This window comes from Coregonus clupeaformis, chromosome 5, assembly GCF_020615455.1.
Source record: "Coregonus clupeaformis isolate EN_2021a chromosome 5, ASM2061545v1, whole genome shotgun sequence".
Taxonomy (NCBI): Eukaryota; Metazoa; Chordata; class Actinopteri; order Salmoniformes; family Salmonidae; genus Coregonus; species Coregonus clupeaformis.
The window spans coordinates 8398699-8425822 of record NC_059196.1 but is presented as its reverse complement, the minus strand read 5'-3'; the positions used below and the strand labels follow the sequence as shown (position 1 = coordinate 8425822).

Below are 27124 nucleotides of genomic sequence, written 5' to 3'. Positions count from 1 at the left end.
TTTATTTCTTATTTCCCACCCTGGTTGTCAGATATTCCATTAAAGTAATGTGTGTGTGTGTGTGTGTGTGTGTGTGTGTGTGTGTGTGTGTGTGTGTGTGTGTGTGTGTGTGTGTGTGTGTGTGTGTGTGTGTGTGTGTGTGAGAAATAGAAAACATTTGCTATACAGTTGTACAATCCCATGTACATTTCTCTTGCTCAGTATAGCATACCACACAAATACGTCTATTCATTCCATTAGTCTCTTTTCCATTCTTATCAAATGAATGTGACTTTGATTATTGTGTAAGTGAAGCATGGAGAAGCCTAATTTCATTATGCCTTTATATGAGTGCAAAAAAACATAGCAAGATACGACAAGCATTCCTCCTTTAAACTTTTATCTTCGATGGACTTACTCAAAATCCTGAGCCATTCGCAGTAAAATGGGTTTAAAAAACGCTTTACCGGATCCTGCAAAAACACTTCGACCTAATTCTGATTGGACCATACCCTCTCTCAGGCTTTGACGGGCGGCCACGGATTTGCTCGAATTTACGCGAACGCTTTAGTGAAGATGAAGAAATGGATTTTATTAAACTGCTCGGGACGGTTCTCGCCGTTTGCTGCCACCCAGGATTCACCCAATTTGAACTCAATGGTGAGTGTTTACAGGGAAAGAATGTCAAACTTGTCAAAGCACGTTGTCAAAAGGTAACGGTATGATTAACCAAAGTTTATCTAATGCATGGCAATATTGCGGTCTGTTGATTGTGCGAAAAAAAAATCGTATTATGTAGTGCCCAACGAAAGAAGAAAGATTTTGGAACGTTAACATTTTAAAATAGAAACTTCAAATGTCACCCAAAGTCGAGTGCTTTTGTAAGCTAGATGGCAAAAACAGTCACTGCAATAATTATCTTCAATAGGTCTATACATTGCCCAGAGCAGGCTTTTTGTTTTGGTTTGTGTGTCGGGAACCTATGATTCGTTTTGAGATGGGCCATTGTGCTCAGAAGTAGGTTACAGATTTAGAAGACCAAGGTGGTATGTAATAGCCCAAATGTGGTGCAAAAATCAAGGTGCAAAATCAAGGTGGGCCATATTACTTTAAAGCTTATTCACTGTGGTTTGCAACATTATTAATAAAGGCCCCAATAATAAAGAAAATAAGCCTGTAATAATAAATAAATAATAACATAGAGCCTATTCATAATGTTACATGCAATCACTTACGAAAAACAATAAAACATTTCTTAAGCTTATGGCAATAGGCCTATATAAAATCAAGAGATCTTGCACATAGGCCTATTATCATGTCATTCATGTAGGCTAATATGTGTGCCATATGTCCTCACAGCTTACATAACAACTTGCAATGTTATTCCACTTAATTACCATTCTGATTTGACATTATTTATTACCCATGTTTAGATTAGCAATTTTGCAATTGAATTTGCAATTTGATTTGCATTCTTGATTTGCAATTTCTTGTTTTCCAATGCGATGCACTGTAGGCCAGAGGATCTGCCGGCGTGGCACAGAGCGACCCTGCTACAGGATCAACTACTTCCAGGACCCACAGCGGAGGGTGACCTTCGATGATGCCAGGCAGGCCTGCAGGACAGATGGGGGAGAGCTCCTCAGTATCGACACTGACAATGAGCAGCGCCTGGTCGAGAGGTTCATCCAGCAGTTGCAGGCCACTGATGGGGACTTCTGGATCGGGCTGCACAGAAGCCCACGCCACCGGGTGACTACTATGGGCTGCCCTTCGCAGTACTACTGGCTGGATGGCAGCAAGGCCAGATTCAGGTGTTCTTGTGTTTTACTTTGAATGTTGTGGTATTGGCAGTGTTGGGGAAGCTAATATGAAAATATAGTTTACCAAGCTACCAATTACTTCACACTGAAAGAAGTTAAGCTACACTAAAGCTACCCTTAAAAAAATATAGTTGACTTAACTAAAGTTACTTTGAAAAGGTAGTTCACTTCATCCAAACTACTTTGTGAAAAATTATCATATGTAAATCTGAAATGTCATAGACGACAAATTGCAAGAACAGATCACTGTATTCAGATGTTAACAGAATGTGTCATTTAACCTATTAATCACAAAATTAAATGTTCCAAGTGAGAATTACGCAGGCCTGATGCCGAAAAAGAAAGGAAATGATTACGTAGTTCCAGTAGCTAGCTACATCGCTACATGGCAAAAAAGTCATTAACTACTGAAAACACTAACTTCATTTGAATTTAGTTCAACTACCACCAAGCTACTGCAAAATGTAGTTAAATTACCAGTTGAACTACATGTAGTTCACTACTCCCCAACACTGGGTATCAGTAGGATGAGAGTGCATTTTCAGAGGCATGCTGTTGACTATCAGAGGATCTCTGATAAGGTTGTTGACCTATGGAAAAATGCTTGTTGCAGAAACTGGCATTGGGACGAGCCATCATGTGGCAACGAGATGTGTGTGGTGCTGTATCACCAGCCTTCTGCCCCCCCTGACGAAGGGGGGCGCTTCATGTTCCAGTGGAACGATGACAACTGCAACACCAAGAACAATTTCGTCTGCAAGTACTCCGAAGGTGAACTGTACCCTGGACACGTTCTGAGTAGCCAAACGTTGTGGAACATTGCAGATAGAAATGTCATGAATAGAGCTGACATGATTCTACATGTCAGAGAGTTATGTTTGTTCTACATCATGTTTTTCTATCTGAACGTTCCACAACATTGTGCCCTGCTGAACATAGCCCCGGTGTCCTTGATAGTGTCCATATTTAGACATGAACAGATTCAAAGGGTTGTATTCAAAGGACAGCAAATGGAAGGAAAGGGACCGAAACAGGGAGGGACTACCTGAATTTGTCCAATAAGAATCTCTCGTTTTCGTTGACGAAACTTTTTGTTATGGATTGCAACAGTGTGCACTAATGAATACGACGGTGTTACATTACATTTATCCTATCTCAATCCTGTAGTTTATCTCCGCTGAAGGAGATAATATTGTATGGTATGATTTTTATTGAATACCAGCTTATCAACAAGGAACCATAGAAAATATCCTTCACAGTCAATATAGTCCATATTCATTTGCAGCTGATGATTGTCACTTTCTCTCTCTTACAGAAAAGTTACCCATGTTTACTGTGGTGTGGAATTCAATATACACAGGTAAACCCACCACTGCAACTAACATTTAGATTTTTTAAGGTCAAATATGTGAATCCTTGAGATGAGTGATTTGTTGATACTGAGATCAACAGCTTGAACATTGTAATGACATCACCATTCTCAATCTCCGAAGTGTCTATGTATAGGATGACATCTAGTGGTCAAGATTTATGAATCACAATATAATACACTGCTCAAAAAAATAAAGGGAACACTTAAACAACACAATGTAACTCCAAGTCAGTCACACTTCTGTGAAATCAAACTGTCCACTTAGGAAGCAACACTGATTGACAATAAATTTCACATGCTGTTGTGCAAATGGAATAGACAACAGGTGGAAATTATAGGCAATTAGCAAGACACCCCCAATAAAGAAGTGGTTCTGCAGGTGGTGACCACAGACCACTTCTCAGTTCCTATGCTTCCTGGCTGATGTTTTGGTCACTTTTGAATGCTGGCGGTGCTTTCACTCTAGTGGAAAGCAGGAGGAGCACTGCCAGAGCCCTGCAAAATGACCTCCAGCAGGCCACAAATGTGCATGTGTCTGCTCAAACGGTCAGAAACAGACTCCATGAGGGTGGTATGAGGGCCCGACGTCCACAGGTGGGGGTTGTGCTTACAGCCCAACACCGTGCAGGACGTTTGGCATTTGCCAGAGAACACCAAGATTGGCAAATTCGCCACTGGCGCCCTGTGCTCTTCACAGATGAAAGCTGGTTCACACTGAGCACATGTGACAGAGTCTGGAGACGCCGTGGAGAACGTTCTGCTGCCTGCAACATCCTCCAGCATGACCGGTTTGGCGTGGGTCAGTCATGGTGTGGGGTGGCATTTCTTTGGGGGGCCGCACAGCCCTCCATGTGCTCGCCAGAGGTAGCCTGACTGCCATTAGGTACCGAGATGAGATCCTCAGATCCCTTGTGAGACCATATGCTGGTGCGGTTGGCCCTGGGTTCCTCCTAATGCAAGACAATGCTAGACCTCATGTGGCTGGAGTGTGTCAGCAGTTCCTGCAAGAGGAAGGCATTGATGCTATGGACTGGCCCGCCCGTTCCCCAGACCTGAATCCAATTGAGCACATCTGGGACATCATGTCTCGCTCCATCCACCAACGCCACGTTGCACCACAGACTGTCCAGGAGTTGGCGGATGCTTTAGTCCAGGTCTGGGAGGAGATCCCTCAGGATACCATCCGCCACCTCATCAGGAGCATGCCCAGGCGTTGTAGGGAGGTCATACAAGCACGTGGAGGCCATACACACTACTGAGCCTCATTTTGACTTGTTTTAAGGACATTACATCAAAGTTGGATCAGCCTGTAGTGTGGTTTTCCACTTTAATTTTGAGGGTGACTCCAAATCCAGACCTCCATGGGTTGATAAATTTGATTTCCATTGATAATTTTTGTGTGATTTTGTTGTCAGCACATTCAACTATGTAAAGAAAAAAATATTTAATAATTTTATTTCATTCATTCAGATCTAGGATGTGTTGTTTAAGTGTTCCCTTTATTTTTTTGAGCAGTGTATAATAGGAGAGAATAGAATATAATATAAAAACTTTATCAGTGTCATTGAATCAATCCTCTTCTCAGATTGTCACGATCGTCGGGAACAGAGGACCAAGGCGCAGCGTGGAATGCGAACATATTTATTAAATAATGATAACACGATCAAAACAACAATCGATAACGTGACGTCCTCGGTCTAACACAAACCACACTGGAACAAGATCCCACAAACACTGTGGGAAAACTGGCTGCTTAAGTATGGTTCCCAATCAGAGACAACAAGCAACAGCTGATACACGTTGCCTCTGATTGAGAACCACACTGGCCAACATAGAAATACAAAACTAGAATAAATGAAAACTCACACCCTGGCTCAACATACTAGAGTCCCCAGAGCCAGGGCGTGACAGTACCCCCCCCCCCCAAAGGCGCGGACTCCGGCCGCGCCAACCAAACACCACAGGGGAGGGACCGGGTGGGCACTCCGCCTTGGCGGCGGATCCAGCTCCGGACATGATTCCCACTCCAACCCCCCAAAGTACCCCTGGTCCGGTCTGACCCTGCTGGCCGGAGCTGGACTGAACACCGGTGGAGCGGATTGCTCTAGCTCCGGCGTGGAGCAGCTGACCGGTGCTGGACCAGGCACCGGTGGAACAGGCACGGGCTGTGCCGGACTGACGACGCACACCACTGGCTTGGTGTGGGGAGCAGGAACAGGCCGAACCGGGCTGACGATGCGCACCATAGGCTTGGTGCGTGGAGCAGGAACAGGCCGGGCCGGGCTGACGATGCGCACCATAGGCTTGGTGCGTGGAGCAGGAACAGGCCGGGCCGGGCTGACGACGCGCACCACAGGCTCGATGCGAGGAGCAGGAACAGGCCGGGCCGGGCTGACGATGCGCACCATAGGCTTGGTGCGTGGAGCAGGAACAGGCCGGGCCGGGCTGACGACGCGCACCACAGGCTCGAGCGAGGAACAGGAACAGGCCGGACCGTACTGGGGACACACACCACTGGCCCTACGCAGGGATCAGGAACGGGCCGGACCGGACTGGTAACACACCCCAGTACCTCTCGCCGTGCCTCTACACTTTCCCTCTCCTCTGTGACCAGTGGCCCCCTTAACCTGGCGGCCTCCTCTGCAAACCCGCTGGACCGCTCTATCGCGGCCTCCTGCTGCCCCGTCGTCCACGGCGTGAGCCCCCCCCCCTAAAAAAATTATGGGGGTCTCTCCTCCCCGTGGGCCAGGCCCAGCCGAGGTTCATGTCCTTTAGCGATACCTCTGGCACTGGCTACTGGACACGCTGCTTGGTCCAGTGTTGGTGGGATCTTCTGTCACAATCGTCGGGAACAGAGGACCAAGGCGCAGCGTGGAATGCGAACATATTTATTAAATAATGATGATGATAACACGAACAAAACAACAAACGATAACGTGACGTCCTCGGTCTAACACAAACCACACTGGAACAAGATCCCACAAACACTGTGGGAAAACTGGCTGCTTAAGTATGGTCCCAATCAGAGACAACAAGCAACAGCTGATACACGTTGCCTCTGATTGAGAACCACACTGGCCAACATAGAAATACAAAACTAGAACAAAAACAAATGAAAACTCACACCCTGGCTCAACATACTAGAGTCCCCAGAGCCAGGGCGTGACACAGATAATAGAGGCTATGCATGACAAATACAGTAGGCCATAGTACAGTTACAGATTACCAGTGACGCTGCTTGAAATTGTTGCTCTGATTGAGTTTATTCCTAGGGAGTTTATTTATAGTAGGCTGCTAATTTGCATATTAGTCATACTGTACTCCTCTACACATTGCTGCATCACACATGCTCAATCCTTCATCTTTGATGAAGACAAATGTTGCTTATTTTTGGTCTGCATATTTATTTGGTCAATATTACATTTTTGGATATCAATCGAACTTACAGTGTCTGTCTATTTAAAAGTTTTGTTCATTATCTATTTTCCAGTTGCCCCAATTATATCTCTCATGCCAAACCTACCATCAGCTACAGTGAGTGATGAGAAGACAAAAATTGGACTATCTGAATCATCAGGTAAAAAATCTGCACTCTTCATGTCTATCGAGTTTGATCCTAGGTTATGAAATATTGTGCATTGTGTCACAAATGCAATAAATAATCTCATTTCTTTTTTCTTTTTTTATTCTCCAAAAGGTATTCATAGTGAGGTGCCAACTTACTGCCATTAGCCTGGTCCCAGATCTGTTTGTGCTATCATGTCAGCTCCTTTTCATTGACAATGAGTGACAAGGAGTTGACATGATAGCACAAACAGATCTGGGACCAGGTTATAATGCCATTGTCTTACCTCTGTTGTTATCTTTCAGATAACGCCCTGTATGTCTCCTACATTCTATTTGCTACTGTCCCTATTCTACTGCTGCTGCTTGTGGCTACAGGAGTCTTCTGCTATAAACTGGCTGCCAAAAGGTAATAATTGTTCGCTTCATTAAATAATAACAGGTAATAATACATTGTGTACGATTGGCACCTTTCAAGGTCACCTAACATTATTTAAAAGTATGTAAAAAATCTATAAGTTAAAAAATGACAGAGAAAAGAGGGGCAAAACAGAGGAAGCTCGCAAGAGGGCTTACGAAAAATAATCAACATCAGACATCACAGAGCATAAGATAGCCTTAAGAGATATTTTGTTTTGAGGTGGGTTTCAATGCCGTATTTGAAGTAGGCAATGCTGGAGGTGTTTGTGGCTCACTACATGCCTCTGTAACTGATAGTGTAACTGTCTTTATGCAGGAGAAAGTCTCAGACAGACAGCTACCCTAAGCAAGAGCAATGGGGTACAATGTCCACTGCGGCCTGCAACATCCAAGGACCCTATGCCTACCAGGACATCACCAAGCTTCAACCAGCCGATCTGGAGAGCATGGCACCTGAAACAATCAAGAAGATGTCCTTCTGTGCCTCCTCTTTTGATTCCCAGTGTGATGATTACGAGAATGTTTCAAACAAGGAGACAGTGACAGAGAGTGGCTTTGTGACCAATGACATCTATGAGGCCTGCCAGGACCAGGGTCGGCACTATCTCAACGAGACTGGATGGGTGGAGAATGAGATATATGAGTAATGTTGCAGTCCTGCAGTGCCTCTCTCTTTACCACATGTCCACTGGGCCATCTGGGCATCTGACTGTTGTTGTCTCCATTCATCTTTCATATATCCTGCTGGTGGGTTGTATGGCATCATGTGATGCGAGACAGGATGGACAGATCCTGTGTAGTATTCAAAAGTGTTTGCTTTAGGGTACGCCCACTAACCGTACAAAAAAGCCCATGGTGTCACCCCCATTTGAGGCTTCCTGTGTGGAAGCTGATTTCAGGGAACAGGACAATATCTTCGGAAACTCGGATGACAGAAATCTGACCCCACGATACCTCTGAGCAATGGTCTCCCGCCTGTGAGAGATGATCCTCCCAATGATGTTTACCAAAGCCTCCACTGTTATGACACCAGTTTGAGCTGGCTGGATATAGTCTTTAATGTGCCTTTTCATGACTACACCAAAGTCCTGGTTGGATAACAGAGTGTAGCATTTGTTTATTTGCCTATTCCTGTGTCTTCGTCTTATAAACTTGTATGTATCACAATGTTGTGAAGAAAATCAAGAAAATACATATTTTGCGTACATGGTAGATTCAAGTGGGCCTGACTAGAGTGTTGTGAAAAAGTAGTCTAACGAGCTAAAGCTGAGTGTTCTTGGAGGATGTCGGACAGGAAATGCCAAAAGCACATCTGGAACTCGCACATCCAGGAAATCTAGCAGTGACAGCACATGCTTTTGGGGTGCTGCGCTCAACAATTTCCCATGTAAGTCTGTCACGATAGGTTAATTAACAAAACATGTACTTGCTGGACCTGTAGGCCTATATGGGTAATATTTCAAATATTGCGCACCGCTCTGGCTACAAATAAATGTGTTTTTATTTTATTTTTAAATAATAATGTACCTTTATTGTATTTTTGTGTACAAGAAGACAGAAAAATTGACAATTTCTATAAGTCGTAAAACCTTTGGTAAGATATAGCTTACTTTACTGTACTATTGCAAACAGTACTTACTTATGGCTTCCATATTGTTTGTTTGACCAGCAGATGGTGTTGTTTCATGTCATATTTTAACTGTCTTTCCATTGGTCTCGAACTCCAGCAGCTTCACTAAAATGCTATGTTGATCGCTAGATGTGCAATGGGTATGTTTAAAAAAAGGATAATAATGTGCTAATATTCTGTCATATTATTGTATTATTCTCAAACCAATTGATTTGCCATTATAACCTGAACTGAACAAAAATATACTGAACAAAAATATAAACGCTACATGCAACAATTTCAACGATTTTACTGAGTTACAGTTCATACAGTATAAGGAAATCAGTCAATTGAAATAAATTCACTAGGCCCAAATCTATGGATTTCACATGAGTGTGTAGGAGCGCAGCCATGGATGGGCCTGGGAGGGCATAGGCCCAGCCAATCAGAATTAGTTTTTCCCACAAAAGGGCTTTATTACAGACAGAAATACTCCTCAGTTTCATCAGCTGTCCGCGTGGTTGGTCTCAGACGATCCCACAGGTGAAGAAGCAGGATGCGGAGGCCCTGGGCTGGGGTGGTTACACATGGTCTGCGGTTGTGAGGCCGGTTGGAAGTACTGCCAAATTCTCTAAAATGACGATGGAGGCGGCTTATGGTAGAGAAATTAACATTCAATTCTCTGGCAACAGCTCTGGTGGACATTCCTGCGGTCAGCATGCCAATTGCACACTCCCACAAAACTTGAGACATCTGTGGCATTGTGTTGTGTGACAAAACTGCACATTATAGAGTGGCTTTTTATTGTCCCCAGCACAAGCTGCACCTGTGTAATGTTCATGCTGTTTAATCAGCTTCTTGATATGCCACTCCTGTCAGGTGGATGGATTATCTTGGCAAAGGAGAAATGCTCACTAACAGGGATGTAAACAAATTTGTGCACAAAATTTGCGAGAAATACGCTTTTGTGCGTATGGAACATTTCTGGGATCTTTTATTTCAGCTCATGAAACATGGGACCAACACTTTACATGTTGTGTTTATATTTTTGTTCAGTGACAAACCTGAATTGCAGAACACACACCATCCATTATAATCCAAATTAATGTTTGCCGTTTTGTGCATAGCTGGGAAACCTGGCAAGCATCTCACACTGTGTTCTCAAAATGTATGTTCTCAAAATGTATGATTATTTTACCACAGGCTTAAAGGGCAATTGCAACCAACAAAAAGTATAATAAAATGTATTAGTGGTTGCATCACTTGCATGCATCATTTGCCTTGTGCATAGACATGCATATGTTCCATAGTCAGAGCCCAGCTGCACACACACCTTTACATATCAAAACAACATGCATGTATTTAGTAATTTGCTAGTATAAATGTACATAAATAATTCACCAGTCCAATCCATGCATTTGACTCAGAGTAACAAAAGCTTTTTCTGTGCCCCTGCAGGCCAAACTTCAAAGTCAACTATCCACTCTGGGCGGCGAGCAAAGAGATTTCAGAATAGCAATGTTACCGGTTGACGTAAGAGGTGGATCCGGTTGCCTTGGAAACGAATTGGCACTGAAGCGTGAAACCGCTTCAGAGGCCCGCCCCTGTACAAATACCCCCATGGCTCTGACGTCAATGTACGTCAAGGAGAGAATATGATGCCTCCTGCAAGTCAACTCGTGTACTTTAGCTAATAGAGGTGGCTTGCTGAAATATTATAGCTCTATTGTATTGGAGAACGTGGCGTGACAGCCCGTGGCAGTCGTAAATGTCCTCTGTCGTCTCGTTGGTCTGAAGGGTCGTTAAGGTTCAAACTGGCTGGGTGACCAAGAATTGTACTTTGTCTATTTTTAATAGACACATTTTAGCGGGCGGTTTGTTTTCCCTTACTCGTCATCTCTAGGCTCAAGTCGCGAGCCCCTACGTCCTAACCCCAAACCCCATTTAATACAGCATGGTCATGGCTGACAATCACCAAAAACCGATGGTTCGGGGTCCTGTCCGAGTGGGCTTCTACGATATCGAACGTACTCTAGGAAAGGGTAATTTCGCCGTTGTGAAGCTGGCTAGACATCGCATTACCAAGACCGAGGTGAGTGCTGAGAAAACAGCTAGCTGCCTGGCTAGCATGCTAGGTAACGGTGAGTGAGCTAAGCGTGTGATTCTCTTGCAAAGGGAAATAACCTTGTCTTTTAACTAACAAGCTAGTTACTTGCCACCTGTATTGCAGTTGTAAGTCAGCTAGTTATCTAAAGTTATATTTGCACATTTATTATGTAGTTAACTCATTCTGTTCACATTTGACATTGACATGTTTAGACCATTTCACACCTACCTAGTTTGCTATGTTGCAAACACAGTAGTCTCTTTTTTTGCTAAACTTTTGACTCTTACATGAAGAAAGTTATAGACTAGTAACAACTTATGTAACTTCATAATCAAAACTGTCTGACTATGGTTATTAAAGTTGGGTGTCACCCAGTTTTAAATGTAGTTAACGTTAGTCTAACCGTGAAGCAGATTCATTCATGTGTGTTCATGCCAAGAGAGTCACATCATTATCCAATCACTTTGTGACCTCAATGTTGTGCAATACACTGCCTTTCTTTGACCATGGATCAATACGTTGCTTCATTACTCTGTCTAACAATTGTGTGCAGTTTGTATAATGTGGTCAACATGCCACCCCACAGTCCTGCCCCCACGTTTTGGTTTTTGCTCTACTAGCACTACACAGCTGATTCAAATAACCAACTCATCATCAAACTTTGATTATTTGAATCAGCTGTGTAGTGTTAGGGTAAAAATCAAAACATGCACCCGGTGGGACCCCAGGACCGAGTTTGGGAAATCCTGCATAGACTGGTGTAAACAACCATGGTGTTAACAACCATGTAAATATCTAGGGCATGCAGCATGGGTTAATGCATTGGTTACATAACCCAATAATAATAATGTGATTTTATTGCCTCTTCTTGGGACAATCACTGTGGAGCTGTTGTGTACATACCCTATTCACAGACGCTAATAGCCCTTAATCATGACTCTCATTTCCATTACATTACACATAAGTAATTGGACGAAGGCGTCTTCTGTACGGGGGAGTTTTGTTAAGAGCGCTGACACTCAATCTGAACATTAACAAGTGTAAGGACCTTATCTTTCATATCAGCGTTAAATAATTTTCTAAAAAAAACAAAAGGTTAAATTGATACACACCTTGTTAGGGTTAGTGTTCCCACACGGCCGTATCTCCATGTTACAGCGCGTGTTTACGGAAGACGAGGCGACCGCCTGTGCTAATTAGCTACTGTATCTAGCGTACTCCGAACACCTGTGTGCAAGCGTAATTCGGGACGTGTAGCAGAAGTGACGTTTCGTCGGATCGAGGCACTCATAGCTGTATGGATCTGTGCAAAACTGCTTCAGTAAGTGTATCTTTTTTATTTGAAGGATTCTTTCTCGCTGATTAAAGATAAGGGCCATAAGTTTCGAAAGATGTATTGCAAGCAATGATTATTGACGTTTGTAAATGTTAAAACACAGCGTCGGGATTGTAGTTCACATGAGCCAGTCGTGGGCGACGCGAATGTCTGAACTGTACGGAGAAGACAGAATGCCTCCTAGAGTTTTCGAGAGCTAAGACGCTAACTGCTTTAGCGCCTATTGACGATAGTGTCTTCTGAAGGGGGGAGTATTTTTTTTATTTTTTCGACGCTTGCGCTAAACTTTAACACGCATCACTTGCGGTACGGTTTTGGAAACATGAGTAACTTATCTTTTATATCAGGAATAAATTATTTTCAAAAAAGAAAAGGTTAAATAGGCGATATACACAGGCGAGCATGACGTATTTCCGGTTAAATCTCAGGATGGATGTAAACTTCCGGTTATCGTAGAATGCTGTGCTACCGTATGCTAGCATTGAATGCTTGTCGTCAAAAACATCCGAAACGGTTAATTTTCGTCGTTGTTGTTGTTTATCTTAATGTTTATGTTAATGTTTTTACTTGTAATACTTTGTCTTGACTTATAACACGATGACCTGTAAACGTACGAAAGTGTCCTTTCAAAAACGGGATGACAGCTCTTCCAGCCATCTTCTAGACATCTAACAGCGATTAATAACATTTATTTCGCAACACATTGTAGTCTGCCTATTTAATTGGACTCTGCATACCTAATTCAGCTTGCCGGAGTAGCATCTGGTTTGGGCTTCACTACAACCATGGCATCCACAGGTCCTGGCTTCACTCCCTATTTATTTATGAGATGGTATAAGGAGAGATGCTAGTATGAATGTGACACAACTGTCTGGTATTGAAATGATACAAACCATTGTTTGTGGTTTATGCCACTTCTGCTCTGTTTCAGTGCACGAAAGTACAGGAGGGACGACAGACATGCCACATTCAGAGTAATGGGCAGTCTGATATAGTAATGCAACCAAATGATTGCATATCTCACACCCAGCCACACAGGAACAGTAGCTTTTAACAAGTACAACTGGCTGTGAATCACGCAATGTCATCTGAAATACACAGAAGCATAATTTAATGGGTTTTGAAAGACGAGGGTCTACAGCAGCAGGAGTAGGAGCAAAACTAGTTCTTTTTACTGGTGTAAGCAACTTATCTACTGTCTCATGTCACTTTTGTGCTTTCTGCATCACTTTCCTACTGTCTTGCACCACTTGGCTATACTATCTCCCACCACTTACCTATTGTCTTGTGCCATTTACCTACCTTCAAACAGTATTGGCAGAGCAGTAGGTGAGTGGTGCAACATTGTAGCCTAGTACCAATAACAACAGTAAAGTGAAGGTTTTGCTCCTAATTCCTCTCGGAAAGTAGAAACATCAAGTTCAAAAGCAAGGAGGTTGGGCCATATGTTTATAAAGAAAGAAGTAAAGATGACAGGACAGTTTTTTGAGTAGAACATCAGCAGTTTGAAGAATAGCTGAGTGGAATATGTTACTGTCATTGCAGTCATCAAGTCAGGAAAAAGTAGTAATCTCATTATTGTTTACATTTCAAACCAAACTCCAATTTGTTTACAACAGACCCAACAACAAAGCATGGCAATTCCCACTCAGCTACCCTGGTCTGTATTAGGCTACCACTGTTCAGCTATCGTGAAAACCACTAAAGTTCTAAAGTGTTCTCTTAGCAATGGCAATCAAAGCTGTGGTAACGTTAAACGAGTAAAACATGTGTTGAACGGAACCTTGAACAAGTTCAACAGAACTTTGAACGTGTCACTTAATCTAGTCCTACTCTCAGCTGGTGTGGTGGCTTTAGTTTCTTCATTGAGCGGTAGCAGTGGGCTCTCACAGAGATCTCATTTGTAGCCCTGTTTTTACCTGATACTTTTATAAAAGTACAAACACATGAAGTGAGAGATATATATACACAAAGGCAAGGCTTCTAGCTCAGGCTAGCTAGCGTTAGCATATTACCTTCAAAGTTGCAAAGAAAAGAAGAAATGTAAAATTTGAAGCCTTTATCCAGTTTGCTACGTGGTGTCGTACTGGTTGTCCGGACGACCCTCCGTATATCATTAACAGATACTTTAGGCAACTCCAGCAAACACCTTGTAAACTTCATCTCTGCCATCATAACGGTCTACTGCCACTGTCAGTTTTCTTCCGGTAACCGGAAATGCCCAAGCATCCTTAGGCCAATGCGGAAGTGATGCGTGCATAGAGCCTATTGCTACACCTTTTTATAGGGTTAGGGTTCCTACACAGCCATATTTACATGTTACATCGCTTGTTTACAGAAACAGCTGGAAGATTATTGAGAGGCTAAATGGACCCGCCTGGTGCCCAAATTGATGATGTATGTTGTGCAGTTGAGAGTCGAGTGGAGATGAATGGATTCGGTTCAGTCAATCCTCCTGATGAGCCCTTCCCAGCTAGTTAGTTTATGCTGGCTAGCTGGCAAAAAGAGAAGCATGGTGCTAGTTAAAACGTGCAAAAGAAAGTGATGTTTGTTTCGATGGGGGAGGGAGAAATAACTTGTTTGTAGGGCTGGCACAATTATCGTAGAATTGTAAAACCGACAATTATGGACAATAACCGTGAACTAAACATTTTTTTTTGTGTGTCATAATCATCTTACTACTCTTTTCTGAAGAGGGGGGGATTCAACGTTATATTTAGTAGATATACCCTGCTCAAAAAAATAAAGGGAACACTTAAACAACACAATGTAACTCCAAGTCAATCACACTTCTGTGAAATCAAACTGTCCACTTAGGAAGCAACACTGATTGACAATACATTTCACATGCTGTTGTGCAAATGGTTTGAGACAACAGGTGGAAATTATAGGCAATTAGCAAGACACCCCCAATAAAGAAGTGGTTCTGCAGGTGGTGACCACAGACCACTTCTCAGTTCCTATGCTTCCTGGCTGATGTTTTGGTCACTTTTGAATGCTGGCGGTGCTTTCACTCTAGTGGTAGCATGAGACGGAGTCTACAACCCACACAAGAGGCTCAGGTAGTGCAGCTCATCCAGGATGGCACATCAATGCGAGCTGTGGCAAGAAGGTTTGCTGTGTCTGTCAGCGTAGTGTCCAGAGCATGGAGGCGCTACCAGGAGACAGGCCAGTACATCAGGAGACGTGGAGGAGGCCGTAGGAGGGCAACAACCCAGCAGCAGGACCGCTACCTCCGCCTTTGTGCAAGGAGGAGCAGGAGGAGCACTGCCAGAGCCCTGCAAAATGACCTCCAGCAGGCCACAAATGTGCATGTGTCTGCTCAAACGGTCAGAAACAGACTCCATGAGGGTGGTATGAGGGCCCGACGTCCACAGGTGGGGGTTGTGCTTACAGCCCAACACCGTGCAGGACGTTTGGCATTTGCCAGAGAACACCAAGATTGGCAAATTCGCCACTGGCGCCCTGTGCTCTTCACAGATGAAAGCAGGTTCACACTGAGCACGTGACAGACGTGACAGAGTCTGGAGACGCCGTGGAGAACGTTCTGCTGCCTGCAACATCCTCCAGCATGGCCGGTTTGGCGGTGGGTCAGTCATTTCTTTGGGGGGCCGCACAGCCCTCCATGTGCTCACCAGAGATAGCCTGACTGCCATTAGGTACTGAGATGAGATCCTCAGACCCCTTGTGAGACCAAATGCTGGTGCGGTTGGCCGTGGGTTCCTCCTAATGCAAGACAATGCTAGACCTCATGTGGCTGGAGTGTGTCAGCAGTTCCTGCAAGAGGAAGGCATTGATGCTATGGACTGGCCCGCCCGTTCCCCAGACCTGAATCCAATTGAGCACATCTGGGACATCATGTCTCGCTCCATCCACCAACGCCACGTTGCACCACAGACTGTCCAGGAGTTGGCGGATGCTTTAGTCCAGGTCTGGGAGGAGATCCCTCAGGAGACCATCCGCCACCTCATCAGGAGCATGCCCAGGCGTTGTAGGGAGGTCATACAGGCACGTGGAGGCCACACACACTACTGAGCCTCATTTTGACTTGTTTTAAGGACATTACATCAAAGTTGGATCAGCCTGTAGTGTGGTTTTCCACTTTAATTTTGAGGGTGACTCCAAATCCAGACCTCCATGGGTTGATACATTTGATTTCCATTGATAATTTTTGTGTGATTTTGTTGTCAGCACATTCAACTATGTAAAGAAAAAAGTATTTAATAAGATGTATTTATTTCATTCAGATCTAGGATGTGTTGTTTAAGTGTTCCCTTTATTTTTTTGAGCAGTGTAGTTTACCCAATATAACTTATTCATTTTTAAATGAAGAGGGTAAAGTTATTAATTTTACAAGTAGAATGGTACAGTCTGGAGGAGAATAATCATTTCCAAAAGTTCCAAGCGGTCAAAACCATTCGTTTTGGAGACAGGGGTGTCAGCAAAGCTGTGTTGTATTTAGGCCGGACCGCATTTAGTTGACTGGTCAATTGTTTGGTCGGAAGGCTGTCGGTCGACCGAGATTTTATTTTTGTCGAGTAGTGGCAAATATATTGTAAAATATTATGGCACACAAGACACCTGTCTGATTCACGCCTGTCTGAGTGGACTAATCCATTGCGGAGGCCGCGGGGATAGCTCACCAGTAGTACATTTACCGTTAAATCCCATAATTTCTAATCTGAAATGTTTGTTTGGTTAGAGTAATTTCTGTTAATGCATTCAATATATTATTAGTACAGTCTTACCATTGTTATTGTAGGAGTGGACACGTTGTTTGCAGAGCGCACAACCTATGGTTTATTTCATTCCATTTACGAGTTGTCAATTTATTCATTGTCATTTGTTTGGAGCACTCCTGACAATCTTGAGTAAGGACAGGCACTTGATTATGCATAGAAGTAGGCCTAGGCCAACTGGCCTGCGTGCAAATGTAGGCCTATAAATGTGCCTGATACTATTTCTGATTGTCTTAACACACTATCACTGTGGAGCTTCTCAAAGTAATTTTTTCTTTGCCTCAAACAGCAAGTAAACAAAATCTTTCCAGCTGTCTCCCTTTCGATAACCACTCAGCATGAAAGGGGGAAAAAAGTAATGCTCTGATCGGTGGAAATGTCATAAAATAGGCCTACCTGATTACTTCTTATCACTGTCCGGAGCTCACTGGTGCAGGAAACCCTGAGGGCCCAGAATATTTTATACAATGTTGCAAGTTTGCTAGAACATGTTTCTGGGCCAGACCAAGTTAATAGTTGATACAATGTTTCAAGTTCCTTGCAGACAGGCCATGCATAGCCAATGTGATTTATAGGATATTTCTTTTTATCAGGATGTTTTCTACCTGCGGGCTGCAATGTTTTGATTTGTTGACTTCATGTAGGCTATTTTTAAATATTGGCAATGGCAATAAACATACTTTTAGATTTGTATCATTTGAATTTAAATTGAATTTTGATTAACCACATGACATTGATTTTGAGATATGAAGACTTTATTTTAAATGAAATTGGTACGATAACTTGGCACTCCAAATGGAAAAGGTTGGCGACTGCTGGTGTAGCCTATTACCAGCAACTTCATGAGCGTAAGGGGCAGAATATGCAAAGTGGGAGGAGGAGAGTCTGGTCGGGAACAGGTTTTTTTCTTCTGGTTAGGCTATATTGATCTTTGGCTCCCTTTTTAGTAATTTGTGTCTTCATTTTTAACCGCAGTGCTTAAAGCATCAGACAAGCTCAGTAGCCTACATATAGTTGATTTTATTCAAACATAGGGTGTGTCTATATATGGAAAAATACATGTTTAAAAATGTCAACCAATCGATTGGTCAAAAGAACAGACGACTCTCGGTCGACCAAGATTTTCTTTAGTCGTGGACATCCCTAGTTGTATTCATTAGGTATGTCGTAGCACATTTTCAAAGATGCATTACAAGCTAAACACATTTTTCTAATAAAATGACAATTATGATAATAACCATGACAATTAGGCCTAATCGTTACCCAAAATTCCATAATCGTCACAGCCCAACTTGTAGTATTGGCCACCATCTGGATGTCGCCTTGACATGCCAATTAGCTAACGTAACGAGGTTGTATCGAGGCGCTTCCCACAGTTTCGCTTCACCGGGCAGCTGTATCGCATGTTGCTGGCAGTAGCTAACGTAGCCAATTTGTTCCATCCCACTGATTTTATTATTCTGAGTAGGATAGCAGCCTACACGAGAAATAACTTGTAATATTGGTAGTCCCCGTGATTCAGTCTACTGCTCAATGGAAGAGTTTGCACTGCAAGCCGGCAACACAACATCACGGGGCACAGTGTGTCCTTAGTTCCTACTTGCCGACTAATGCCGAGCACTGCTGTCCTGCAGTAAGGAGAAGGAAGTAGCTAGATAATGTAACCAATATCAGGCCAGGATGACAGCTATAGCACATTTTATTGTAGTGATTTTCCCCGAAAATGTACAACTACGGCATTAATGTCTGCATAAAAATAACCGAACAATTACTCCGATAAAAAACGGAATGATTCTGAACACTCTCCCAAGTCCCAACTTTGGCAGACAAGTTTCAAATTCTTGTTGAAGTCACAATAATAAATTAGCTAGCTGGTGTGAGGGCTCATTAGGGCAACTGACTGAACCTAATCAGTTTGTCCCCACTCAACTCTTGCTGCATGACATACACTGCCAGTCAAAAGTTTGGACACACCTACTCATTCTAGGGTTTTTCTTTATTTTTAGTATTTTTTACATTGTAGAATAATAGTGAAGACATCAAAACTATGAAATAACACATGGAATCATGTAGTAAACAAAAGTGTTAAACAAATCAAAATATATTTTATATTTGAGATTGTTCAAATAGCCACCTTTTGCCTTGATGACAGCTTTGCACACTTGGCATTCTCTCAACCAGCTTCAACAGTCTTGGAGTTCCCACATACGCTGAGCACTTGTTGGCTGCTTTTCCTTCACTCTGCCGTCCGACTCATCCCAAACCATCTCAGTTGAGGTCGGGGGATTGTGGAGGCCAGCTCATCTGATGCAGCACTCCATCACTCTCCTTCTTGGTAAAATAGCCCTTACACAGCCTGGAGGTGTGTTTGGTCATTGTCCTGTTGAAAAACAAATGATAGTCCCACTAAGCCCAAACCAGATGGGATGGCGTATCGCTGCAGAATGCTGTGGTAGCCATGCTCATTAAGTGTGCCCTGAATTCTTATTAAATCACAGACCGTGTCACCAGCAAAGCACCCCCACACGGTCCTCATGAGTCACTTTCATCATATCGCTTGATGGTTTTTGCGACTGCACTTGAAGAAACTTTCAAAGTTCATCAAAGTAATGATGGACTGTCGTTTCTCTTTGCTTATTTGAGCTGTTCTTGCTATAATATGGATTTGGTATTTTACCAAATAGGGCTAGCGTCTGTATACCACCCCTACCTTGTCACAACACAACTGATTGGCTCAAACACATTAAGAAGGAAAGAAGCCACACCTGTTAATTGAAATACGTTCCAGGTGACTACCTCATGAAGCTGGTTGAGAGAATGCCAAGAGTGTGCAAAGCTGTCATCAACGCAAAGGGTGGCTATTTGAAGAATCTTAAATGTAAAATATATTTTGATTTGTTTAACACTTTTTTGGTTACTACATGATTCCATGTGTGTTATTCATAGTTTTGATTTCTTCACTATTATTCTACAATGTAGAAAATAGTTAAAATAAAGATAAACCCTGGAATGAGTAGGTGTCCAACCTTTTGACTGGTACTGTACGTCATACATTTTGGGCACCAGGCGTCTCTGTATAGCCTCTCCCAGTGGACTTCCTGTGCTAATTAGCTGGCTATATGCGTCTCCAAGCACCTGTATGTAAACAGAAGACGGACATTTTACATTTAAGTCATTTAGCAGACGCTCTTATCCAGAGCGACTTACAAATTGGTGCATTCAACTTAGGATAGCCAGTGGGAAAACCATATCTTGATCACAGTAAGTACACTTCTTCAAACAAGCAGCTGTGAGCAAAGTCAGTGCAATCAGGGACAACTACATCTCGATCACGTGTTGTCACTGAAAAATACTGTCGGCTGCAACTTTGTTAAAATTGGTTAAAACAGTGTACATTATATGTGTGCATTTTTGCATTTGTGGAATTATTTTGATGTGATTTGAAAGTAGGGGGATTTAGCTATGTTTCTAGGACCGTACCGCAATTGAGAATCGATTCATGTTTAGATGGAGTATTTGGCTGTTTTGGCTTCCGAAGCCATTTCGCCTTTAAACAGAACATGTAAGGTCCTTGGAATATAAGGAGTAACGTTAGGCTCCTTTAGTCCATTATGGGGCTACTCTGTACATAGCTAGTAATTGCAAAGCAAATCTGTCAGCCCCTGTTTAGTGTTTAGTGTTTAGTGTTTACTGCTTGGAGATGGTATTAGTAACAGCCCACTGTCCTGGATTCTTGACTTTGCAAGATTTAAAATCTCTCTCTGTACTCATATCGTCTTTCTGATCTTGCGATCAGTAGGTCCTCAGTTCACGAATGCCCCTACCTTACTTGACCTCCTTGTAGGGGCTGGTAGTAGGCCTAATGCCTCCATCACACCGACAGCGTCTTTGCGTTTTGGTACACCAGAAGTACATTCATTTCCAAAGGATCACGCGTTTGCCTTGCAGCATTGCGTTGCAGTTGCAGTGCGTTCTGTGTGGTGCATAAGTTGGATATATTGAACGTATGCATCAAACTGTATGCGTAGACGGCTTGACAGAAATGGTAGCAGAAGGTGAAGGTTTAACTTTTGTTGCACACATATCCAGATGAGGCTGCGTACCATTTTGCGCAATGACGCTGTCTGTGTGATCGAGGCGTAAATGTCTTCTGTTTATAATGAAGCGAGAGGGGAGCATTAGTGTAGTGATATGGATCTAATCAAGCATTGCATTGGGTAAGATTAGAGTAGAATGATTAAAGGCCTCCCCTTGCTCTTGTTTACTTCCAGAGCTTGGCTCGCAGACATTTGGATCTCTTCAAGTCCTGGTGATGAAATGCTGTTTATGAGAGCGAGACTTGGGATATTGCATGTTATCATGACATGGACGCTGTTAATCAATTCTCACAAGGATGAAGAAATTGCCAGTTTTCCAGCAGCTTCTGCTAGTTTTTGCCCCCCTTACCTCTCACCCAGTGTGGATAACAGAATATAAAAGCTGTTTATGATTTCCCCCAACAAACAGTTTTTTGTGCAAAGGAGAGCATTTGAGGAGTTTTTTTGTCTGCGCTCGCCTTGCAAGAACTGAGAGTGCTGTGGAATTATATTATGGAGAGATAGGCCTACTGCTTACCACTTTTGCCTTTGGACTTCCTTAGAATTCTCTGCCTCAGTCTAAGCAACACTTGAAAATGTATGCCTACAAAAACTTTTTTTATTTTCCTTTACACAAAAATACATTTACATTTACGTCATTTAGCAGACACTTATCCAGAGCGACTTACAAATTGGTGCATTCACCTTATAGCCAGTGGGATAACCACTTTACAATATGTAAACAAAAATTGTGTGTAATTTCTTTCAAATGTAAAAAAAAATACAAAAAATGTTTAGAGTTTTTAATTTTCATTTGTTTTGTATATATTGTTGTTTAAAAAAAATAATTTGTGTTTTTTATTAATATTAATAATAATAATAATTTATTTTTTGTAGGGGGGGGATAGAAGGATTACTTTTATACTATCCCAGGTATTCCTTAAAGAGGTAGGGTTTCAAGTGTCTCCGGAAGGTGGTCAGTGACTCCGCTGTCCTGGCGTCGTGAGGGAGCTTGTTCCATCATTGGGGTGCCAGAGCAGCGAATAGTTTTGACTGGGCTGAGCGGGAACTGTGCTTCCGCAGAGGTAGGGGGACCAGCAGGCCAGAGGTGGAAGAACGCAATGCCCTTGTTTGGGTGTAGGGACTGATCAGAGCCTGAAGGTAGTGAGGTGCCGTTCCCCTCACAGCTCCGTAGGCAAGCACCATGGTCTTGTAGCAGATGCGAGCTTCAACTGGACGCCAGTGGAGTGTGCGGAGGAGCGGGGTGACGTGAGAACTTGGGAATGTTGAACACCAGACGGGCTGCAGCGTTCTGGATGAGTTGTAGGGGTTTAATGGCACAGGCAGGGAGCCCAGCCAACAGCGAGTTGCAGTAATCCAGACGGGAGATGACAAGTGCCTGGATTAGGATTTGTGCCGCTTCCTGTGTAAGGTAGGGTCGTACTCTGCGAATGTTGTAGAGCATGAATCTACAGGATCGGGTCACCGCTTTGATGTTAGCAGAGAACGACAGGGTGTTGTCCAGGGTCACGCCAAGGTTCTTTGCACTCTGGGAGGAGGACACAACAGAGTTGTCAACCGTGATGGCAAGATCATGGAGCGGGCAGTCCTTCCCCGGGAGGAAGAGCAGCTCCGTCTTGCCGAGGTTCAGCTTGAGGTGGTGATCCGACATCCACACTGATATGTCTGCCAGCAATGATAGGAGAGACCATGTGAGGATATGACAGAGCCAAGTGACTTGGTGTATAGAGAGAATAGGAGACGGCCTAGAACTGAGCCCTGGGGGACACCAGTGGTGAGAGCACGTGGTGTGGAGAGAGATTCTCGCCACGCCACCTGGTAGGATTGCGTCCTACCTGACAGGTCGCTCCAAGAGTGAGCCACGCCGGAGATGCCCAACTCGGAGAGTGTGGAGAGGAGGATCTGATGGTTCACAGTATCAAAGGCAGCAGATAGGTCTAGAAGGATGAGAGCAGAGGAGAGAGTTAGCTCTAGCAGTGTGGAGAGCCTCCGTGACACAGAGAAGAGCAGTCTCAGTTGAATGACCAGTCTTGAAACCTGACTAGTTTGGATCAAGAAGGTCATTCTGAGAGAGATAGCAGGAGAGTTGGCTATAGACGGCATGCTCAAGAGTTTTGGAGGAAAAGAAAGAAGGGATACTGGTCTGTAGTTGTTGACATCGGAGGGATCGAGTGTAGGTTTTTTGAGGGGTGCAACTCTCGCTTTCTTGAAGATGAAAGGGACATAGCCAGCGGTCAAGGATGAGTTGATGAGCTAGGTGAGGTAAGGGAGAAGGTCTCCGGAAATGGTCTGGAGAAGAGAGGAGGGGATAGGGTCAAGCGGGCAGGTTGTTGGGCGGCTGGCCGTCACAAGTCGCAAGATTTCATCTGGAGAGAGAGGGGAGAAAGAAGTCAAAGCATAGGGTAGGGTAGGGCAGTGTGAGCAGGACCAGCGGTGTCATTTGACTTAATAAATGAGGATCGGATGTCGTCAACCTTCTTTTCAAAATGGTTGACGAAGTCATCCACAGAGAGGGAGGAGGGAGGGGGAGGAGGAGGATACAGCAGGGAGGAGAAGGTGGCAAAGAGCTTCCTAGGGTTAGAGGCAGAGGCTTGAAATTTAGTGGTAGAAAGTGGCTTTAGCAGAAGAAACGGAGGAAGAGAATGTAGAGAGGAGGGAGTGGAAAGATGACAGGTCCGCAGGGAGTCTAGTTTTCTTCCATTTCCGCTCGGCTGCCCGGAGCCCTGTTCTGTGAGCTCGCAATGAATCGTCAAGCCACGGAGCAGGAGGGGAGGACCGAGCCGGCCGGGAGGATAGGGGACATAGAGAGTCAAAAGATTCAGAGAGGGAGGAGAGGAGGGTTGAGGAGGCAGAATCAGGAGATTGGAGGGAGAAGGATTTAGCAGAGGGAAGAGATGAGAGGAAGAGGAGAGAGTAGCGGGAGAGAGAGAGCGAAGGTTGCGACGGCACATTACCATCTGAGTAGGGGCAGAGTGAGTAGTGTTGGAGGAGAGCGAGAGAGAAAAGGATACAAAGTAGTGGTTGGAGACTTGGAGGGGAGTTGCAGTGAGATTAGTAGAAGAACAGCATCTAGTAAAGATGAGGTCAAGCGTATTGCCTGCCTTGTGAGTAGGGGGGGACGGTGTGAGGGTGAGGTCAAAAGAGGAAAGGAGTGGAAAGAAGGAGGCAGAGAGAAATGAGTCAAAGGCAGACGTAGGGAGGTTAAAGTCACCCAAAACTGTGAGGGGTGAGCCATCATCAGGAAAGGAACTTATCAAGGCGTCAAGCTCATTGATGAACTCTCCAAGGGAACCTGGAGGGCGATAAATGACAAGGATGTTAAGCTTGAATGGGCAAGTGACTGTGACAGCATGGAATTCAAATGAGGAGATAGACAGATGGTTCAGGGGGAAAAGAGAGAATGTCCACTTGGGAGAGATGAGGATTCCTGTGCCACCGTCGCGATGACCAGATGCTCTCGGGGTATGCGAGAACACATGATCAGACGAGGAAAGAGCAGTAGGAGTAGCAGTGTTTTCTGTGGTAATCCATGTTTCTGTCAGCGCCAAGAAGTCGAGGGACTGGAGGGTGGCATAGGCTGAGATGAACTCTGCCTTGTTGGCCGCAGAACGGCGGTTCCAGAGGCTACCAGAGACCTGGAACGTGGAGTTCGCGCAGGGACCACCAGATTAGAGTGGCAGCAGCCACGCCGTGTGAAGCGTTTGTATGGCCTGTGCGGAGAGGAGAGAACAGGGATAGACAGACACATAGTTGACAGGCTACAGAAAAGGCTACAATAATGCAAAGGAGATCAGAATGAAATTAACTAAGCATCTGGGAAAGTGAGAGAGTGGGGCCTCCCTCACGTTTCACTGAAACACTCAAATATAACTCTCCCAACTTCCACTGTAGATTAATAGACTTTAGTTAGTGTCTGGTCTGTTAGCGATGTTACCAAACAGACTAGTTCTGTCTCAAATGGACCTCAAGGGAATATTTTTGAACGTTTTGTCCAGGGACTCATCACTGTATTCTGTGTTCCACAGGTTGCCATTAAAATCATTGACAAGAGCCAACTAGATGCTGTGAACCTGGAGAAGATCTACCGGGAGGTACAGATCATGAAAATGTTGGACCACCCGCATATCATCAAGTTGTACCAGGTAAACCGCTCCTCTTGAAACACCAGTATACAAAATACATTCCCTTTTTATTTGATCCTCTGGGTTTTTGTATAAATTTGCAACGCCTACGGTCATTCAGGACATTTTCTAATGGGTGAGCAAACATCTCCAATCTACCTGGCCTTCATAGATATCAGAACTGACGTCTGACGGAATTAATGACTAACCAATCAACCCTCTGGCTCTCCAAGCAATGTGTCAAGGTGCTTAACAAAATTTCATCCAAACTGCGCTGTAGGGTTCAGCCTCTCGTGTTAATAGCAGGGGGGAAAAGCCATGTTCAGCTGTCAAGCTCTACAATCAGAGGTCCAACTAGTCAACCCGAAAAGCCCACCACAGACGTCACTTTATTACATAAGACTTTAGGTCACTTTGGTCTTTGGGAATGTGAATAGCAGTTCATTATTACACAACCAAATGGCTCGGGTCCAGGCGTTGCTGTGTAATCACGGTGTATCATTATTTCCAACAGCTCTTCCATTGAAACTGCATGGGGCAATTAGTCATTTCCTTTCAGACCTCATAAACAGAGGGCAGCAGGCTCGGCATCGACTCTCTTCTCGCTCTCTCATCCCCAAACGACCAACTCCCCCGTTCAGTTTGTCTTGGGGTCTTTGCTTCACAGGATGCCCCCTCAGCGGACTCAGAGGCCCAAGTTTCCCACAGTCACACACACACATCCTCTTGCTTCGGCCACTTCACTGTTTCCAATAAACTCCTCATCCCCACCTTCATCAATATATGGCCTATTTGTCCCCATCAAGCATTCACAGCAACACAAAGAAGTTGTAGGCTATAATGTTGACATTTGCATAGGACGACAATACATGTAATTTCCCCATTTGCATCGTTGACAGAGTAATGTATGCACGCATGACTGTAAGTCGCTTTGGATAAAAGCGTCTGCTAAATAGCTTATTATTATTATATTATTATTAAATTATTATTATATATTATTATATTATTACTGTGGCAGAATTTGGATAATAAGTGCCATGTGGTTGACATGTTATGTAAAGCACTGGGAAAAGTGACATTGATTATCCCTACAGGGTTTTTGATAAAGTCATGGAGATAGGGGCATATTGGTCAGAAAGGGTAAGTTAGCCCAGATGGGAATTTACATGAAATGACCACTTTGTGGGAATTCTATGTGAATGTATCTGATTCATTAATGCATCTCTTTTCCTCTCTCTCAATTTAGCTCTATTCATCCCTTTGTTTTCTTTGGCTAATTCTAGGATACATCCCAAATGGCTCCCTATGTAGTGTACTAGTTCCCATAGGGCCCTGGTCAAAAGAAGTGCACTTCGTAGGAAATAGGGTGCCATTTGGGATGCAGTTCTGGTGACCTCCCACACACACCGCTGGTACTATCAGTACCGTCTCTACTGGGAATAGAGGAGCCGTTCAACCATGGAACAGAACATCGTTCCCATTCTCTCATGTGTGTTCCTTATTTGTGTCATTTTTGTAATTCCAAAAAAGAATGCATTCTTTTTTTGCTGTGAGCAGCCAATATGAGCCTTGACTGTAACATTTGTAACATTTACTCTGCTGATCAATGCAAGTTTTCATTCATTCATTTGTTCTTTATGATCCTTTCATTAAGACTGTTCTGCTGTTCTCAGTAGACCCACGTCAGCCAGCCTAATACTGTTCCAGGAGTCTATGCACGAGGATTATCAGCTGAATTTACATCTTAACAGCACCAAGGTCGTTGCTGAGGTTGGTCTTAATCTGTTTTGCTGTGTGCTTATTGCTTACTCATCGTTTCCTTCCATCTTTCACAGGTAATGGAGACCAAGAACATGCTCTACTTGGTGACAGAGTATGCCAAAAACGGGGAGATTTTTGGTAAGTGACACAGACGTACCAAGTGAATTTGTACCCGACTGGAAACAATGTCAAACAA

General features: G+C 43.8%; 2 protein-coding genes across 2 annotated transcripts in view; both read left to right on the top strand.

The window, feature by feature from the left end:
* Nucleotides 1-370: 370 nt before the first annotated feature.
* Nucleotides 371-9071, top strand: laynb (layilin b). Its single transcript, XM_041873784.2, has 7 exons — nt 371-639; nt 1496-1793; nt 2416-2573; nt 3118-3162; nt 6665-6751; nt 7045-7147; nt 7475-9071. Exons 1-7 carry the CDS (start codon nt 564-566, stop codon nt 7803-7805), a joined length of 1098 nt encoding a protein of 365 aa, XP_041729718.1. The 5' UTR covers nt 371-563; the 3' UTR covers nt 7806-9071.
* A 1348-nt stretch (nt 9072-10419) lies between these two features.
* Nucleotides 10420-27124, top strand: part of sik2b (salt-inducible kinase 2b) — a 66364-nt gene continuing 49659 nt past the window's right edge. The window contains exons 1-3 of the mRNA XM_041873792.2: nt 10420-10859; nt 25072-25188; nt 27003-27066. Of these exons, the coding sequence (XP_041729726.2) occupies nt 10722-10859; nt 25072-25188; nt 27003-27066 (319 nt within the window). The 5' untranslated portion in view covers nt 10420-10721. The remainder of the gene's footprint in view (nt 10860-25071; nt 25189-27002; nt 27067-27124) is intronic.